Source organism: Sinocyclocheilus grahami, unplaced genomic scaffold, assembly GCF_001515645.1.
Source record: "Sinocyclocheilus grahami isolate Dianchi unplaced genomic scaffold, SAMN03320097.WGS_v1.1 scaffold89.1, whole genome shotgun sequence".
Classification (NCBI taxonomy): Eukaryota; Metazoa; Chordata; class Actinopteri; order Cypriniformes; family Cyprinidae; genus Sinocyclocheilus; species Sinocyclocheilus grahami.
In genome coordinates, this window is record NW_015505268.1 from 1,489,010 (window position 1) to 1,509,063 (window position 20,054).

Below are 20,054 nucleotides of genomic sequence, written 5' to 3' on the forward strand. Positions count from 1 at the left end.
TTTTTATGTGTGACTTACATGTCCAAAAACGTTTGGGGCCACTGTGTATGTGACTCTGGTTAATAAGTCAATGTCTGCAAACAGGAATTTAAAAAATGCCTGACGTAATAAAATAGCTCTTCAGTGAAATATAGGCAGGTGAAGCTTCTTCTCTCAGATGTGTATGTTTGTGGGTGTGACTGCACCACCTGCTGGTACCTCAGCAAACAGTCTGTTCTCCGCCCTCTGTCGGGGTTTGGCCTGCAAACGGAAGCATTGTTTGGTTCAGTTGTTGCTATATGTGACATGACTCGACGGAAGGTGAGCAGAAATACGTTTCCTAATCTAACCTGCGTACCTGATACATCATCCTGCAGGTACACAGACTTCATTCAACATGGAGGCAAGTTCATTCATGTCTGCACTTCTTGTTGATGTCATCCCCGGAATGCGTCCATATATGGTCTGTCATTCAAAGCAGAACATGGTACAAGACAAAGTTAATGTTTACGAGTATGTGAGTAATGAGCTATTATGTAGCAATAGCGTTTACTCACCTAACAAGGGCAACTGAACTCCTCTAAGAAGCTGCTTCCTTATGGTTATTTTGCCTGAAAAAAAAGCAAAGCGACTAATGCTACAAAAATACAAAAACCTAAGGTTAAGTGCCATGCTGAAGGGGTCAGCTGTGATAAGAGTTAAGCGTTAATCCTTAATCTCACCTGGGGGGATTTAGACCTTCATCTCTGTTAGAATTTAATTTAAAAACATACATTTTTATATTTGTGAAGTGGAATAAAGATCTCCTACTAAGATTTGAACAAATACAAAGTGCCACTTTATTATACAGTAAAAAATATTAGTTGTGAATAAATTGGAGTACACTATACAAGAAAATACTATAACTACTAATACTACAAAACATTTAATTCAGTGTAATTTGTTGTTTTTTTGTAATTGTTTGAAAAAAAGAAAAAAAAAGGGTCAGTTTACTTTCAAACAATTTTCACTCAGAAATTGCTAGTAAATTTTACACATGGTGTGCATGGTACTTCAGTGTACTTCTAAAAAAAAAAATAGTCAACCTCAGTATTCTAGTGAAATATTTTATGACCACCAAATTGAGTAAGTTAATATTTCATGTCCCTCTACTTATATAATAAATGTAAAATAACCAAACGAAATAACTGAAATGAAAGAAGTATAACTGGATTTGTTTCAGGGAAGGGAAGGTTTGTTAAGACAAACTATAAATGATTGCATTACGAAATTTTACCTGAAAATTTATAAAGTTTTGAAGGGTTTATAGACCTTACAGACAAACAGTCGTCTCAGCCTCATGGCACACAAAATTGGAAACACTTTAGGAGTTTCGAAGTCGTCGGATTGGTTGAATTATACAGGATTTCCTGGAGACGTGTTTGTCGAGTTCTTTAACTTTCTGCCTGGAAACAAAGATGCCATGGTGCCAAACCCCCTCACGAAGAAGAAAGCCATTGTGTTTACAACTGTGACACTGAGCGCTTATCAGGATCAACTAAATGCTGCATTTTTGAAAGTATGTGAAACATGTAAAGTTCAGGTATAGACTCTTGAAAAGCGTGATTGGTTGCTTTATCTGTCAAGTCATATGGCCTCTTGAGTGGTTCTTGGCCTTGGCCAAGGTTCTCAGACCTTCTGCCGTCAGTCTGAAGCTCTTGCTACACAAGACTAGACAAGCAGATGTTTGTTTCAAATGTGAGCTACAGGAATTTGTACTTAAAATTGCGTATTCTTCTTTATATTTCTATAAAATTATAGGGGAAGAAAACTTCATTTCCCATTCCCTGTTGAATTTCTCTAAATTATAATTCAATAAATTCCTCTTCCTTTAATTCAAATTCAACTTCCGTTGGGATTTTGCCAAATTCCAACTCATGTTTTGAAAGGGACTCCAATTCTGAATTTTGCCTGACCCTGATTTACAGTCATTATCACACACAAACCTTCAGAAAGATACGGAATGGCCAGCTGTACGAGATTAGCCCTTACATAATGTGAAATGGTATATTTAAGTTGTTGTGTCTATAAGTTCTCTGACTCATCATGGAACAGCACATAAGGATACGTTTATGTAAAGATCAGTCCTTGCCCTAAGACATTCTTGTTTTAATTTCCACTCTACTCCCCTTGTCTGTCTGCTCAGAGGACCCTGAATGAAGTCATGGGCAGACTTGAATATCTTTGTGTTTTCAGTCAAACACCCCACAAACAGAGTCAAGGCCCTCTCCCCCACAAAGATGTCTGCCCACACAGACACTTCCATCAGCCTTTCTTACAGTATGATCAGACAGGTCAGGAAATCAAATTCAGTCATTTATGGGTGCGGCTGCAATTTGGGAGTAGGGAGAAGACTGTTTGCTTGAATAAGTGGAAACATTTCCACAAAACGTCACAGCTTAGACCATGGTGGTCCATTATGTCACATCGGTCATGTTGAACACCCAAATAAAAGAAACACCCAGAATAGTTCACACCAGTCAAAACAAGTGCTACTTAGATCAGAATGATCCCAGAGTTGATGGAAATACATAAAAAGTGGCCATATTATCTATTTACAGCTGGATCTAATTGAATTACGACTTATTATTAGAATGGCTATAACATTAGGCCAGCATTTGTTTCTTTCTCTTACACAAAGTACACCACATCATATCCATTCACATCCTTAAAAGAAAACATTAGACAGGATGTTAGACCTTGTCCACTAGGTGTCATCCTGAGATAAAACGACAGCTCAGCAGTGTCCCTATTCTTTAAGTGGGTCATCTTGTATTACAGTATGTTGTGGCTAGCAAATGTGGTTCTCCCAAACTGGATGCAATGTGATTTACCAAAATGGAAACTCTTCTTTTACATCTGGGCTTAATACTGTTACACAAAATGTGACAAAAAAAAGATATGCGGTAGACATAATATTTCCATTGTGATCATATAATTAAAGCTGTAATTACAGAAGTTGAAGTATACAGCTTTTTGCTTTACGCTTACTGAAATAAGTCATATGTTGCAGGTAACATTCAATGAAGAAAAAAGACTGAGACTTTGATTTTGCAGACAGTTATCTTTAATGGGGTGTAAAAAAAATGTGTAAAAAAATAGCAAATGGCAATCTTCTGAAGATAGAAAGTGAAAAGAAAAACTGTGATTTTTAATACTCACGAACTGGTGGATCTTGCTCATCCACATTCTTTACATTTATCCAAATGTACAGCATCTCCCAGTGCACATCAAAGGTGTTGCACCAAGCAATTACACCATGTCATATTATGTATTTGATAAATAATGTCACTTAGAGGTGAAAATGCCAAACACATTATTGCAGCAAAATAAATCCCTTCAGAAACATAACTATTAAGGGTGTTAAAATAAGACACTGTTTATTAAACACTTAAACCCTGACAGCTATTGCAAGATAAGGCCTACCATTGCATAAGCCTGGACTATACAAGGAAAGTTAAGGATTTGTTCAAATGATAAACTGAAATTATATCAGACAATGACAACCATGATATGTCAATGTCAGAAAAAAAAAGTTTTGGGTCTTCTTGAGGAGACTTTGAGTAAAAGTTTAAATGAAATGAGCAGAAAAAAAATATTGTTTCAATCTTAGTCTTGTAACTGAGTAGCTACAACTTTTGACAAGACATTTTACGTTTTTATATCCCACTTAACCCTTAAATGCATACCTCTGGTCTTAAGCGACCAGGGACATCATTCTCTACCCTCTCCCTCCATTTTTTAAAGTTAGACATCAACTTTCTTAGTATTCCTCAATCTATTCATTATAAACAATATAACAACAAAAAAATTAAATAAAAAATTAAGTAAAATATAAAAGAGTGCCAGTTTTCTGATTAATTTTTTGTAAAAAGTGTATAGGGTCGCGCTAGAGACCCGAGGTATGTAAATATGCAAGTATTTTTACCTGTTCAACTATATTTGCATATCTGATGACTCAATATGTGCAATGTATCTTTTTTCCTCAAGGTGGCACTGTTTGATACACAATGATGACGTGACGTTTCACTCATAATTACCACAGGCATAAAACAAACGAATATCATCAGCAAAAATTGAAGTGGTTTGAATGGCTTTACTGCAGAGCAATTACTATACACAATGAAATATAAATGTCACTGTCATTTGATGCTGGATGTGGTGAATAAGCTGCCAGTGATCAAAATATTGAATATGAAGTCATTGAAAACGATAGTTTTGAGAATATGTTTGAGATCATGAATATGAGGCAGATGCTGAATGTACTGTGGAAGTGCGCTCTAACGATGACAGCGATGGTAAAATCATCTGCTCAAATTGAACCCTTTTAAGTTTCAAAAGGTAACGAAATATGCTTTATTTTATTCTTCTGTAATTGTTCTTAAAATATCAAGAGAGTTTTTTGCTATTGCAGCAGTTAGAGATCCATCCATGCTGGATATATAGGTCCGGGTCGCTAAAGACCCGACTATGTAATAATGCTTGGCGAAACATTCATGCATTTAAGGGTTAAATTAAAAATGCTGCCAACTAGAACAGATTTCGAATGTAAACAGACCACATGTATCCACTGATGGTTCATGCTCTTCGTCCCCCTGAAGGAGGCATGCTTGATGGCTTGTGGTAGCATTCTGAAGGGGTTGCATTTGGGCTTGCATTCAGCCCAGTGGGGATGTAATACATGCTCTCTAGATAGCTTTGATCCAGTGATGACAGGCCTTTTGGTTCATTTTTTGGCATCTGGCTTGCAGGGCTTCCATACCTTAAGGAAGTCTGGTGAAGTGTGGTGGGCACAGGAGGTGGCTCCGGATGGCGAACTTGCGGGGCAGTACCTGAGATTGCTGGGTAAGATGGCACTGCATAAGGCAGGTGCCAGGACTGTGGTGCATACAACCCAGGACTGTGCAAAGAGGAGTAGGGCGGTGCTGCTGGTGGATATAGCCCTGAATGGGACATTGCCTGATGTGGTATGAGAACTTCTACATACTGGCCTAATTCAGGATCAAACAGCATTTTTCTGAGTGGTTGCATTGGTACCTCAATGTAGAAGTATTTGCCAGTCTCAGGATCAAGAAGGACACGACGAGGACCTTGGCCACAGCTGAGCCCACTTGCATTCTCTGGATACAATACACCAGCTCCACCTGGACCTTCATTTGCATAATCATGGCCAAAAGATGGTGGCAAATCTTGAGGATTAAACAACTGAGGCCTGGGATCCAGAGTAGACATGTTAGCTGAATGAGAATACTCATGGTAGGGAGCAGGACCTGCTGCCTGAGGTGAAGGGTGACTGGCTGAGTATCTATCTGCATGCAGCCCAGAAGCTGGTGGATAGTCATCACCATAGGATTGTGAGTTTGAAACAGGGCAAGCTTGTGGGTTGTGTAGAGGCTGAATCAAAGCTGAGGCATGAGGTATTGTAGTATTGGAGACTGGTAGACCATCTGGTCTGCACTGATGAGGACGTACTTGAGCTTGCGGAGGAGCAGCAGGACAGGTAAGGACTTGGCCTGGAGACCGAGAGGCTGCTGGTACCCATTGCTGTGGACTGTTGTTGGGATGTCCTTGATGCGAATGAGAACTTGGCGTGCAGGAGCAAGAAGATTGCTTAGTTGTTGGATGATACCTGCATGACCTATGTGGGGGTAAGTCTGAGAGCCGTAGTGGGCTGAAACTCTCCCGCTCATCATAGCTAGGAGGATCATCTAAAGCGTAGAAAAGATAGTCATCTGTGTGAAAACGATTATTAGATGATGCTCTTGTCACAGATGGTGTGTGGTTAAGGGCTTGTGGTCCTGATGAGTTAGAAGCAAAGGAACTATCTAGCATTGACTGGTCTTGACTGAATGATGGGATCTGCTGCTGGCAAGTGCTGGTTGATTGCAAGAAAGCAGAAGATTGCTGTTGATCCAGACTGGCCAGTGTCTTTGTGGTGGATTTTTGCACAACACTTGGAGTTGTTGTGACTGGGATGGATGGTGGTTTGGAGCTTGATACAGCTGATACAGCCAGTCTTTTTGTATCTCTTGATGAAGTCTCATTTGGTTGATCCTTGTGTGTCACTGTTGATGGGGTTTCATTTTTCTTTGATTCACTACTTAATATTGTTGGGTGTTTAATAACAGACAATGCTTGAGTATCTGCTTTTGATGGGTCACTTGACACTGACTTAATTTCTGCAAATGACTGTTTATAGCTAGGTTTTGGTGGTACAAATGGCTTTAGTCTATCAGTGGATATTGATCTCACTTGTATGGGTAACTCAATCTCTTTTGATGCATTCACTGGTGTGGCATTATTTTTTGTACTGCCTGAAAAAGACCTCACCTCTGGCTTGCCAGATGTTGCTAAATAAGTTGGAATTTGTGTCATAGTTGTGGTGGCAGTTTTCTTTTTTTCTTGTTCCTTTGTTGAAGGTTCTTCTGTCAGTGTTCCCTTGGGACTCTCACTTGGTTGAGATGTTCTTGACAAATTGTTGACAAAAGCTGTTGGATTGCAAGGCAATGATGTATTTTCTGCCTTTACTTGTACTTCACTTGAAATGCTTTCTGATAAACACGCCTGTACAGGTACCTCAAGCCTGTTGACATGTTTAGCTGTAGCACTTGCACCTTCAGTGAGAACATCACACACTCCAATGTCAGCCTGCATCCCTTTTTCTTTCAGTAGCATGGATACAGAGTGGCTGCTGCTTGCAGCTGTCATTTGAGTAGAGTCAAGGATTGTAGGGGAAACAGTCTTTGTCTTGGATGTGCAATCCGGTACAACCACCAACGCAGAAACTTCTCGCTCCTTACTTGGGGGTCTAGGGGGCATCTTAGAACTCTGATCACAGTGAATGTAGGATATTTTATTGATACTTTCTGATTCACATAATCCATCTGTGATTGTAGAGTGAGAATATGGTGCTTTTTGTTTTGACTCAGTCTTTGGCGAAGAGCCTTTGGATATTATTTCAGTGATGTCAGCATCTCTTTTTGTCTCTGCGCACACCCATGGTTGTGATATTTTTGATATGTCAACAGGCAGTTTTTCATCATGACAGTGGATTGCTTTGCTGCCTGATGTTTGTTTGTCCTTCCAACTGATGGCTTTACATTCAATGTGCAAGGCTGGAGGAGTTTGCGGCGGCTTCTCTCTTTTCCCTTGAATCACTGTCTCTTCTGCAGATGATGTTGAATTTGATGCTTTGAAAGACAGGTTGTATGTGTTTTTCACTAACTTCCTCACATCCCTAACTCTATGTGTAACAGATTTTTTGTTGCTGTCATCATCGTCTTCTGTCTCTAAACCTTTAGTAGATTTCGTGCTTAAATCTTCTGCAGCTTTCTCCATTGACTGAGATTCAGATATTTCTCTGGACTGTTCCAAGTCAGGGGACAAAGACACTTTCAGAGATGTCGTCTTTTTTCCTTTGATAGAAGGTTTCAAAGTTATCTCTGGGGTTTTTGACATAAATACACTCTTTCCAGCCAGTTGTTCCTGGTTTTCCGGTGTCATCTGGCGCTTTCTTATGTCTCTGGTTGTCATTCTGTTCTGCATGCTTATTGCTGGTGTAACAACAACAGGACTTGTGTTACTGATACTGGCATTTGCGGAGTCACTTTTGTACTTCTCTTCAAGGTTGCTACCTCCTCCCTCTTTCCTATCACTCTTGCTGTTTTGTATTTTGTCATCAACTTGTGGAGGGGCCACTATAGGCTTGGTTTCTTCCCTTGCAATTTTGCCAGCAACCTGAGCTTCCCCGTTGTTAAAGAACGCAGGTCTTAAGAATGGCTTTGGAGGAACTTTTGGAGCACACTTCTTCGGCTGACAATGTGAAATTCTCTCCTCTCCGACAGCAAAATCTTCAGATGAAAGAGTACATTCAGAATGCTGGCTAGAGCTTAAACTATGTTTCTCCATGGTACTTGGTACACCATCAAAAGAGCTGGAGCTGACATCAGGATGTTTTTTATCTCCAGAAGGACTTGGGTCTGTACTTTTTGGTGTCTCTTTCTGAACATCCTGCATTTTCTTTGACAATACACTCTTGATAATGCAAGATGCCATTTGTGTCTTAGGGGAGCCATCATCTAAAGACACAGACTTCTGCAAGGTCTTTTTCCTGCCATTTTGTGGTGAATCTGGCACCTCCTTGAAAACTTCCTGTTGCACAAAAGCTGGTGTGCTATGTTGACGAACAAGTGCGTCTTTTGAGCGTCTATATGTAGAGGGTGAATTGAAAATATTTTCATTGTTTCCTTTATGTTTTGATTCATCTGTGTTCCTCCTTAACAGCTGGATCTGCCTTTTAGGTACTGTCCTCTTTCCTCTACTGGACTCTTCCTTGCTCTCTAATGCAATATCCACACACTCAAAACTTCCCATTTCAAAGCGTTTGTTTGGGTCCAGGCTGTCACGGGGTAAAAAAGACGAACCATCATTTTCATGTAACGCTGAGCCACGTAAATCTGCGTAGGTCATCCATGCAATAGCACCAGGGCTGTCTACAGTCGATGGCTGTGAAACATTTGTAGAGGACCTGTGGCTTGAATTGTACACATCCAAATAATCCACCTGAGGACTAGATAGGCTTCTGAAGGCCAGATCTGTAAACCACTTTACTTCATTGTCTGCTTCATCAAATTCACTTCCCATGCTGGAGGTCTCACCAGTACATTCAGGAAGAAGAAAGCCTGCACTGCTGTATTTACCCTGGGCCGCTGACTGGAGCCTCCTGGCACCACCCTTGTTCTCTTGTTGTGAGCCCTGAGCTCTGAGCTGACTCTGTTGCTGCAAAGTTGTTGGGTGCGACTCAAAATAACAGCGAGCTGGAATTCCCGACTTTGGGTCTCGACTTGAGAGAGCTGGGCTGTGGCCTGCAGGCCCTTTTCTATTCCTGGCACTGAATGACAGCTCAACCTGTTCCCCTCTGTAACTACTCTCTCCCATAGTCTCCTCCCCCTCTCCCTCCTTCTTTCCACTTTCCTCTTTTTCCCTGCATGGCTGCCTGTCAAATTCACCACCATTGTCCCTACTGATAACCCCTGCGCTTTCTCTTAATGCTACAGGCACTTGACTAAGCCTCTTGTCACTACTTGGGGAATAATTTTTCAACATTTCTGTTCCCTTGTTCCTATCAAAAACCTCAACAAGGCATTGTTTCTTCTCTACAGATGCCACTGGCTTCGGTAGAGATGCATCCCATGGACACGGGGAGGTTGGTGTTCCACAGAATGTTAAATCAGTTGTGTTGTCAGTGACAATTTCTTGACTTTTCTCAATTTTTATTGTGGACGATCCAGAATCTGAGGTGTTAGAGGTTGAATCTTGTAGTATCTGAACTGGTGGTCCACTGCCTTTACATTCATCTGGGACAAATGCAAGGCTTTTGAGGGTCTTTGTGTCAGCATGGTCATCAAAACGGTCTATTGGGTTAGAGAAAGGATGACTAACTTCATCACAGATTATGTATAAACTCTGATTTTCTGCATTTCCAATAGTGATGGAAGGCTCAGGTTCGAGATCAGAGGATAGTGTTGTGTATTTGGTATGGTCTGATGTAGCTGATGAGGGCCTCGATCTACTCTCTGGTGTTGACAAAAAGTTCCTTGAGCTAGGTAAGACAGAGGTGTCATTTCCAAAAAGATAGCTGGAAGTTTCAGAAGAGTTGCCACAGACATTTTTTTCTACTGCAGGTGATTGCGCTAAATCTTCGGTTGGTATAACATTATATGTGATGCCTGGGGATTTTGTATTTTGTGGCAGAACACTATATGATATTGTTTTGATTTCAGGTGAGCAGGTAACTGATCTCAATTCCAGTGAAGTGGCTGGGGAATTGGGCTCTGGTGTAAGGTCATTTTCTCTGCTGTTTGGAGTGGAGGTAATGCTCCTAAACGCAGGTGTGGAATCTCTACTGCATGTTGGTGTTGCTGTGTAATCAGTTCCTGTGATGGCAGGAGAGGATGGTAGGTCATTAGGTTGCACTGAAAAAAACATTCTCTTATTTGTAGGTGATGGGCTGATGGTATAACCCATCGGTGAGTGAATTATTTCAGGTTCTGGTGAGTGAGCTGGAATGGAGTGATCAGAAGAGGAGTGCATATCACTGTGACCACAGGGGGAAGATGTTGAGGCATCAGGTTCAGTTGAATAAACCCGTCTCTCATTTGTAGGTGATGGACTGATGTTGTAACATGGAGACGAGTGAATGATTACTGGTTCTGAGTGATCGGGAGAAGAGCAAATATCCCTGTATTCAATCCTTGTGACTACAGGGAAGGATGGTGAGTCTTCAGGTTCAGTCGAAGAAACTATTCTCTCATTTGTAGGTGATGGGCTGATGGTGTAACCCACAGGGGAGTGAATCATTACTTGTTCTGGTGAGTGAGCAGATGCTGAGTGATGAGGAGAAGAGCAGGTTTCATTGATCTCAGGTGATACAGGGGAGGATGGTGAGTCTACAGGTTCAACTGAAGAACATATTTTCTCATATGTAGGTGATGGACTGATGGTGTAACCTACAGGGGAGTGAATCAGTACTGGTTCTTGTGAGTGAGTAGGTGCCGAGTGATCAGGAGAAGAGCAGGTTTCATTGAATTCAGGTGATTCCAGCTTTTCTCTTCCATCTGTGGATGAATATACCAGTCCTCTTGTTTCAGTAGAAATGTCAGACACAGTTAGGGAATTTATTTCCACATTATCACTGGTATGCAGTGTAGATACAGATAAAATAGCACCATAAGTGTCCTCCAAGTCTGGAGTCTCCGATGTGTTCCTAACTTGAGTTGGACACAAATTCAGCAGCTCAGGTGAAGATCTACGTGTGGAGGTAGTTTCCCTGATTACAGGGGAGGTGGAGGTCAATCTGGGTTCTGGCATGACACTGGATATGGGTAGAAAGTTAATATCTCGGTTTGAAGGTGAAGTAGACATTTCCTGCATAAGGCTGCAATCTGTTGTAGAAGGGTTTGACAGTTCTGATGCAGAGCCACTGTTCATCGTCCCTTGCACAGAAAGAATGTTTTGCTCTCGTGGACTACAATAGATCATGCTCTCTTTGTCCTCAGAAGACATCACAACATTTTGCTCAAGTGGAGATACTGCCAAAGATTCACAGTTTGACTCAAATATTTGTTTATCTAAAACTGGGCTTGTGCTTATATGTTGAGGTGTTTTAATAATTCCTTCTTGCTCAAAAACAGCAGGTTCTTTTTCTTCTGAAGAGCAGGATGTAGGATTAAAAGGTTTCTTTGCCGGATCAATTAGGGTGGTAGCTGGTGTTGAATTCACATACTGTGGTTCAGATGCATTTGTGATGGCCATTTCATTCACTGGGGCAGTGATTACTGACACTTGGGATTCTTCCCAGTTATCTGTATGTGAAAGGTCATTACTATTGACTTTGGATGCAGGTGGTGTGCAGTCTAGTTGGTTAAGTCCATTTTTGGAATCAGACAAGATGGGTGATTTAGTTGGTGGTGAACGTGATCCCCTGGTCTCAGATGTGGAAAAATCTGGTGTATTTTCTGGAGAAGGTGTGTTGTAAGTGACTTCAGAGTTGTTGCTTAAGTCAGATCCATTGGCAGTATGGTAAGATCCTAAAGAGTCATTGGCATCATCTACTGGAAAAGACTGATCCACTTCCCTCCTGATAAATGTGGCAGAAGCTGGGCTACTGGAAAGTGACGGAGACTCGCCGTCACCCCCAAAAATGTCACACAGGCTGGTTGTTTCAGATATGGCATTATGATGGCTGGGGATTGAAGTGATGTCAAAGATCTCCACACGATTTGGCCCTTCATGACTCTGCAGGTTGAACGTGTGTGGAGCACTGCGAAGAAACGAGTAGCTATCGCCCTCTAAAACCCAGCGTTCCATTTCTTCACTTCCTTTTATAAATGCATAAGCTGGTCACTCATCAGATGTTGAATGCTTTCAGACCTGAAACATCAAAAGAAACAATCATGAAAAATTGTTACTATAGGAATTAAATAATTCTTATCACAAATCCTAAAATTTCTATATAAAATATTTTCTTGTTAGCTTTATACAAAGTTTCTGAAAGCGACTGTCTATCAGAAATTATAGCTACTTGAAACAAATGTCTCTTACAAATAAAATAGTTTACTGTTTGCTTATACAAAATTATAATAATAATAGTAAACAGGATTACTCTTATGACTACTGATAGATACAAATCAAAGAAAACTTACTGATGCAAAAATATATACAGTAAAATATATACAGTAACTTTGTTACACGTGTTTCAACATACATGCAGAAATCAAAGTTCACATAAAAGTCATCAGATATGATACTTGCCTTTTTTTGTTGTTGCTGTTTTCCATGCGGCCAGTTTGAATGAAACAACCCCTCCAGAGAACATTCACAGGGAACAGTTATGCACTGTACAATGAGCTGTGAATAAGGCTCCAACTGGGGGGTCCAGGTTTCTTGTGAGTGCCAAACTGACCGTTTATCATCACAGGCCACTCAGTGCACAGATATGTCCAGCCCCTCAAGCTAAAGTCCAAAAAATGCTATGACTCCTGTACCATTAGCCCTTTCTGAGCTCACAGAGCCCAGCTATTTCTAACATTAATTGACACCACTTTAAAAAAAAAAAAAAAAGAGACAAGCATGCACAAAAAAAGTACAGGATGAACCTGACCTGAAGCTTTTTTTAATCATGCTTGGACATAGGTGCATGTCTCTGCCAAGCTTAATAGGGTGTTACAGCTAGGAGCAGGTGCTGCGATAGGATAGACGGAGTCTGTGAGTGGAATCTGACACACTTAGGCCAAGACAGTCATAGGGGCTCACTAATTTTAGACCTCTTCTATAAGGGGAAACTTTGCTTTGAGAGGCTGCCTAGAGACGATAGAGCAGTAGTTTTCAAACCTGTCCATGAAGTACCCCCAGCACTGCACATTTTGTATGTCTCCCTATTCTGACACACCCACTTCTTGCAGTCTCCACTAATGAGCTGATGAGTTGAATCAGGTGTAATACGTAGATGAGGGAGACATATAAAGTGTGCAGGGCTGGGGGTACTCTAGGACAGGTTTGAGAACCACTGCGATAAGAGGACACAAAATGGCAGTTTTACAAAGTACACACCTCCTGAACTTTAGTATTAGATTGCAACATCCAGCTCTTGAAAACTCTTCCTTATACCTAAAGAGTCTATAAATGAAGGCTACAGCATAGGTAATTCAACCTAAAGAGCTGCAATATGTTTTTCTTTTTCTTTTATAAATATAAGTTTGGGAAAGTGATTCTTTGCTTTTAGCTTGAAAATGCTGACAATAGAAAATTATTTATTTCAATTAAAAAAAATGCATAAAATATAACCTAATGACCACTTGAACTTCTTGAGCTATCTTTCCACATTGTACTGCCCTTTGTTCAGTGCATCAAAGTATATTTATTTCATTTGGTTACAAACTAGTCCATCGTCTTATGGGGAAAGAATGCTGAGCACCTTTGCGATGCGGGGATTTAGTGTTCACACCACACTACTGACAGAAATCCAAAAGCACAACAGCTTGACAATACCAAGAATAGGTCTTTGATCAGCTCATGGACAGTCAAAACAGAATTCTGAATGACCATGAATTACAGCTACAGACTTGCATTCTCATGGAGCCAACTGACATTTAAGACCTTTGACTGAAAGGTTGTGTGCTTTTAAAGCAGAAACAGAATTGCAGACGGCAGCACAAAAAAAAAAGATGTTATTTGTCTCTAGCACACTGTTATCTAGCACACTGTACATAAATATGCTTGCAGAAATCCCCCTGCAGAAACATGACACATTTCTATCTTGAGCTCAGTGTATTTAGATATTCTATTTTTTGACAAATATGCAGTGGGCAGAAACTGCCCCACAAATAAAACAGGCTTAGGAGGTCACTTGACAATTTGTATACAAAACACCACGTAACCTTGTAGATACGCCACTAACTCTATAATATATAGTGCAGGAAATTCTGATTTTGTCCTTATTTGGAGATAACGGACTAACTGAAAAAAATAATTGCATAGTTAAAAGTCTATTTAAATGCACTGAATCTAATACTGCTACTATTGCCTTAGTAATTTCCTGGATAACATCATGACACAATCTAACAAAGCACATTCGCGTACTACTGTCCAACTGCACAGCAGTTTTATATGAGGTTATAGGCACACTCAAAAAAAAAAAAAAGACCATCACTTCCCATGAACCCTTCTTAACCCTTCTGATCTGTGGGTGTTCAGTTTATCTCAATTATTTCAATTTCTATTTTTAGATGTCAGAGTATAATCAACTCTGTTAATAAATAATGTAGCGTAATTGTTCTAACAAAAAATGTGTTTTTATTTAGAAGATTTTTTTTCTTCGAAACAGATATTCTACTTTAATGCTTTCAAAATTTCAATCTCTGGTTTTTGGTTTTTGGGTTTGAGGTCAGAAGGAGAATCCTCTCCAACAGCTAATGTAGTTCAATTTCACAAGCTGAAAGAAAAAAAAGCATCATTACTTAATGATTTCTTAAAATCCAGTTATCATCAATCTGCACTGTACAATATCAAATGCATACAAAGGAATATTGTAAGATTACTGGACGTCTTTTACATAACAGTACATGGAAAAGAAACAAATCTTATTTTATCAGTAAAACTTGATGAGCTGGCTGTGAAAGTAACTCACGTGAGGGTTTCAGTCTTTGTGCTTGGGAGAAATAGCACGGTGCTAACATCCCAGCAGCATCTCCAGGGGTCAAGAGTACGCCATTCTCTGACCAGAAGAACTGAATCCCATCTAAACACCAACCAGAGGGGAGAGGGATCATTACAACTTCAGCTCTAACATTGCTAATCCTATTCAAATTTAAACTGGTTTTAAAAATGTTTTCTTAATACCTGACATAGCTTTCGCAACATCAATATACACAGCTAGATCGCAACTCTGTCTCATTCCTTAAAAACAGAAAAGAGACCATTTACAACTGTAAATAACCAAATAATGTATTTAAATTATATTTAAAAATTATATTCACATATTTTGTACACATATTCTTGGTCTGAACTGCTTTCTGCTATCCTAGTTTTGCCATTAAAATAAAATAAAATAAAATAAAGACCTCTATAAATTAATTTAATATGAAAGTCACTCACCACTGATGACTCCGCCCTCTCCAGGAAGCCCAGGCGCCAGGTGTATGTGAGTTCTGTTCATTCTGCTGATGCCCTGACTGCGTATTGAGGGCCAGTGTTTCATATATGAGCCATGAACAGCTTCTCTTGGATAGTCTGGATCATCAAGTGCTACTGCTCTCAGCTCCAGATCTGTAACCTGAATGATACACATTATGTAACAACATTTATCAAAGTATATGTAAACTTGTGTCAACCAAATGCTCCAGTGACCATGTCCAATTTTCAAATCAATTTTTCTACTGTAGTCTTTGCATGACGTCTGATCCAAACTGACCTTCACTGAGTGGCCCTGATTGGCTCGTATCTGAAGACGACCATCCTCAGGGTGGTTGCAAAGCTTGAATCGCTGTTTGTCGTTGGTGGCCACCACTCGCTCCACATCCTCCAGTGAAAACGAGCGGAACTGCTGATGAGCGAGAAGTTCCTCCACAAACACAAAACCATCTGTGGACAAGGACACATAATTGTAGACCGACAAAAGGGATGATTAAAAAAAAGACTAAATACAAGGAATTATAAGTTATGAATGAACCATTTGTTTTCTTGTCCAACAACAACAGTAATCATCCTCCGCTCACAAGCAATTACACAAAATACCTACATAACTTTGTAAGCAGACAGGGTGGGTGTACAATCCTTATCATCAATTATACACTACATATCATCTCACCCGAGTTCATCTGCAGACCCATTTTATTGGCACCATGACGTAATGCATAAGACAGAGATTTAGACAGACGCACATCTCTGCTCTGAAAAACACAAAATAGAAATATAACATAATTCATAACAGTGCACAGAGGCTTTCAAAACTTTAACACCGTAAATGGGTAGTTACACAAAATATCGCTATTATCCTACATTTCACACTTCTCCACACAGGAGAATAAATCATTATTATTTTTTTCATAATGAAATTCATATTAGTTATTTTATATTTTCGATGAATTTATATTGAAACAAATACATTTGAAACTAAAATCTTGATTTTTGACCAAAATATAAAATTATCAAAATGACAAAAACTGTTTAAATAAGAACTCGTAGTACATAATTATGGTAAAATTGTGATTGCCATGATTGGACACAGGAACTGATTACACAGCAACACCAACATGCACATTACCTCCACTCCAAACAGCAGAGAAAATGACCTTACACCAGAGCCCAATTCCCCAGCCCCTTCACTGGAATTGAGATCAGTTACCTGCTCACCTGAAATCAATGTTTGTGTAAAAATTGTAAGAAGACCACGGAAGTGACCAATCATGGTTACTCTCACCTCTTCATTCCGGTTTCCTCGCCCTCCTCTTCCTCTTCCTCTTCCTCGAGGGTGACAGTCCATTTATGACACTCGTCGTGATTGTATCATTCACAAACAGCTATCGGATATATGGCCTAATGCAGTTCTATTTGTTTCGTGTAATTCTTCACATCCAAACAACTAACAACCATTCATCTATACGAATATTGTACATGTAAGCTACTTTATGCTTACGTTGCTGAAATTCACGTGACAAGCGGAACAGAGGAAACAGTGAAAGAATTATTAATGAGCATCCAGCGGCCAGCAGGGGGCAGGAAAGACTTTGTTTTATATATATTCTGAGAGATTTTACACCATCTAGCGGTGATAAATGCACGGATGTATGATGTTTTAGGTGAGGCGTAAACTAGTGATCGATTATTAATAGAATATAACAAGAAATTATAATAACATTTTTGGAACACTTTCGCTACTAGCCAACAACTTAAAAAGAAATAAGTCAAAATAAACCAAAATATATCCCACCCCCTCACAGAGGGGCATCGGTCGTCCATCTTTGTGCGGGGCATCACTGCGTCTTTCAGTCGTCCATCTTTGTGCGGGGCGTCTCGCAGACTGACGCTGTGCCGTGTGGAGCAACAAAACACTGCGAGCTTACGGTCTAAAAACAAAGACCTGCGCTGATCTTACGTCGCTGCTTTCTGTTCCGAAAGCTCGACATGTACTTTAACCGCGGTTACCCCGTCATCGCCTGCTGCGTCCTGGTCGGGCTGGTTCTGGGTTCAGAAGATGGCCCGGATCGCCCGGTTATCGGAGCTCCGGGATCCCCGGTCCGTCTGTCGGAGTCAGACCCGGGGATTATGAAAGCAGTCAAATTCGCAGAGGAACGATATAATATGGGCTCCAACGCGATGCATATACGCCGTGTTAGCAAAATCCTTTCGGCCAGCAAACAGGTAGAATTATAAATAACTAATCCGTTAAAATTTCAAATATCTATATGTTACCTAACGCGGGTACAAAACCAGGTAACGTTATATAATTGTTGTTCATGTAATTGTTGATATATATCATTGTTTGTGTCTTATTTATGACGTGACTTATTGATTTACACGATTCTGATTTTGGACAATAAGTTAATTATAAGGAGCTATTTTTACCGCATTCATGTGAATAGACGTAAACAAGCGCAGAGCGTGCGCAGAGGCCTCAAATACATAACAGTGCTGAGCTGATTTAAGCAGCACAACACTGCGCGCATTTTGCGCATAATTTTGTCATTACGGTAGTTCAGAGGAAAGCTGCGCACCTTTGAGCATATACGAATGTTTTTGTTTTTTCTTATGTCATAAAGATACATATAAACATTAGGCAATCAAACAAGAACAAGAGGAGATACAATGATTAAAATAAATTAATAAAATGGAAAAATTTCATTTATTAAGACGTTTTCTACAAGATGGAATGTTTTCAGAGTTTTTTTTATATTATTGGAGGAGTGATGAGAACTGATTTTTTTCACGTGATAAGAACAGTAAATTAGAAGTGAATATTTTGAAATAAAGTTGAAGTTGAGATACCTTGTTTTGTAAATGTGGAATTTACCCATTATACAAATAAAGTCTAATAAGGAGGTTAAACCAACTGTTAGTTGACTTACCCCCTGAGATGGGAAACTCTGAGTTTTCGGGTTCAGAACAGCTGAATTGAGTTAGTTCAATCGACTCTGAGTAGGTTGACTCTGAGTTTAGCACGTGCACCACGACTATGAAAAGCCGTGATCAATGGAGCTTGGAAGTTGATTCACAATGGCAACAGCACCCGACAAAAAGACGTCCGCATACTTCCGAGTCAATACGTCACTTTAATTCTTAATCACTGTTATAATATAAAAGATAAAACAGTAAATTATTTAAGTAATATTAATTTCCATCCTACAGGCAAAAGCAAAAGAAAAAAAGGAGAAAAATGAAGTATACACATAATTCAATCAAGGTAAAGCTTTAAGCATAAAAGTTTCATGAGTGTAGGCTGTATGACTTTGCAAACCTTTGACATATTAAATAAATATCATTCAGGGTCTATTTCAGTGCGCTGCAGCTTTTTCCACATAGTTTAATGCTCTTTTCACATAATTAAATGTTCTCTAATCCAAACTGTTGCATTTCTTAATTAGAGTAAATTAAATTAACATCTGACTTCTACTCAGCCAACAGCATGAAGTCTCGCAAAAATAATGAAGAATTTGAAGATGAAGAGGAGAACGCCACAATACCAAGTATTGGAAAAATATTAAAATCCAACAGGAAAAAGAATAACTTGCTTTTCTATTTGTAGGAAATAAAGATGACCAAATAAATTTAACAGCTGTGGTGGTGGTTACGGCAGATATCTTGAACTACCCTTCTATCTGGCATCATTCCATTCCATACAGTAATCAGCTTCATTTTCAATGGGTTTATGCTCCGAAAACTACACAAATATTATAAGAAAGAGCGTGAGAGCGAGGCTCACTTTCCTTACCGGTCTGCATACAGCGACCTTACTAATGTGCTCTGCATCCCTCATGTTATATAGAAAACTACTATTTAAAAATGGTACCGCTCAAATTAAAATGCATGTGGATATGGCAAAAAAATGTAAATAAAATTAAATAAAAAAAATAATTAAAATAATCCTCTCCCGATGTAAATGTAACTCCCTACGAATTAATGTAGCCTCCTCATCTACAGGATTCAGTATAGGACATGCCGTTTTTGTCACTTTCACAGTGTCTGCATGATGAAAATAAATATGTGCAATGAATGAATGTACCAGCACGGCAAAAAATGCTTTTCTTACTTAGTATTTTTGTCTTGTTGTTTCCAGTCAAAATATCTGAAGATTCTTAAATCAAGATGCATTTTCTACATAAGAAAAATGACATAAGGTAGCCTATTTAGTCTTTTAAGTGCATTTTTCTTATTTTGCTAATTATCTGCCAATGGGGTAAGAAAAATAATCTTGTTTCCATTTGCATTAATATTATCTTTCCTGTTTTAAGTAAAATGCTCTTAATTTAGATTCCAAAATACTCACTAAGAAAAGTATTTTTGAGGCATGAATGAATGAATGAGGTTTTTAAACATCGCTTATGCTTTAAAAAGGGGGAGGAGACCAAAAGAAACTCTGGGTTTAACGAAGAAAGCCTGCTCCCGACCAGGTTAGGTTCATAGTGTAAGTTACCATGGTAACTGACTCTGAGTATTAGTTACCTCTCTTTCAGAAACAGGCTTGACTTACTCTGCTTTCTCGGGTTTGACAAATCTCCCATTCTGAAACCAAAAACCCAGAGTTTCCCTCATTTCAGGGTTAACATACTCAGAGTTTTCACTTAACCTCCTTTCTGAAATGGGCCCCAGGACATCATCTAGCTCCCTATTGTCAACAATATCAGAATGAAAAAGAACTTTAAAGCTGCAGTCCGTAACTTTTTTTGGTTAAAAATGATCCAAAATCAACAGCAAGTACATAACCAGCCAGTGTTCAAAACTATCGCCTTACTTTAGCCCGATTCACAACGGTTAGCTTATAA

The 20,054-nt window shown here is 39.4% G+C and overlaps 3 protein-coding genes across 10 annotated transcripts in view; 1 reads left to right on the top strand and 2 right to left on the bottom strand.

The window, feature by feature from the left end:
- Positions 1-325: 325 nt before the first annotated feature.
- The window catches only part of LOC107587086 (cathepsin F-like), a 34,149-nt gene continuing 14,420 nt past the window's right edge, over positions 326-20,054 (top strand). For 2 of the 3 annotated variants that reach the window (XM_016274721.1, XM_016274720.1), the window contains exon 1: positions 17,053-17,436. In XM_016274721.1, the coding sequence (XP_016130207.1) occupies positions 17,200-17,436 (237 nt within the window). In that variant the 5' untranslated portion in view covers positions 17,053-17,199. Of the gene's footprint in view, positions 383-17,052; positions 17,437-20,054 lie in introns of those variants that run through there. The other variant, XM_016274722.1, reaches the window with a different exon arrangement.
- On the bottom strand, positions 4,506-11,956 carry LOC107587084 (mucin-17-like). Its single transcript, XM_016274717.1, has one exon. The coding sequence runs from the start codon at positions 11,884-11,886 to the stop codon at positions 4,597-4,599; it is 7,290 nt and encodes a 2,429-aa protein (XP_016130203.1). The 5' UTR covers positions 11,887-11,956; the 3' UTR covers positions 4,506-4,596.
- On the bottom strand, positions 14,348-16,778 carry LOC107587087 (tRNA 2'-phosphotransferase 1). Of its 6 annotated transcripts, none has more exons than XM_016274724.1 (8): positions 16,712-16,778; positions 16,496-16,611; positions 15,884-15,965; positions 15,488-15,657; positions 15,172-15,349; positions 14,917-14,973; positions 14,705-14,815; positions 14,348-14,509 (listed from the first exon to the last, which is right to left on the bottom strand). In XM_016274724.1, the coding sequence occupies exons 2-8, from the start codon at positions 16,556-16,558 to the stop codon at positions 14,487-14,489; spliced, it is 684 nt and encodes a 227-aa protein (XP_016130210.1). In that variant the 5' UTR covers positions 16,559-16,611; positions 16,712-16,778; the 3' UTR covers positions 14,348-14,486. The 6 variants fall into 6 exon arrangements, with proteins under 6 accessions (XP_016130210.1, XP_016130211.1, XP_016130209.1 ...); XM_016274725.1 differs by having other exon boundaries at positions 16,496-16,595; positions 16,712-16,772; XM_016274723.1 differs by having other exon boundaries at positions 16,496-16,772.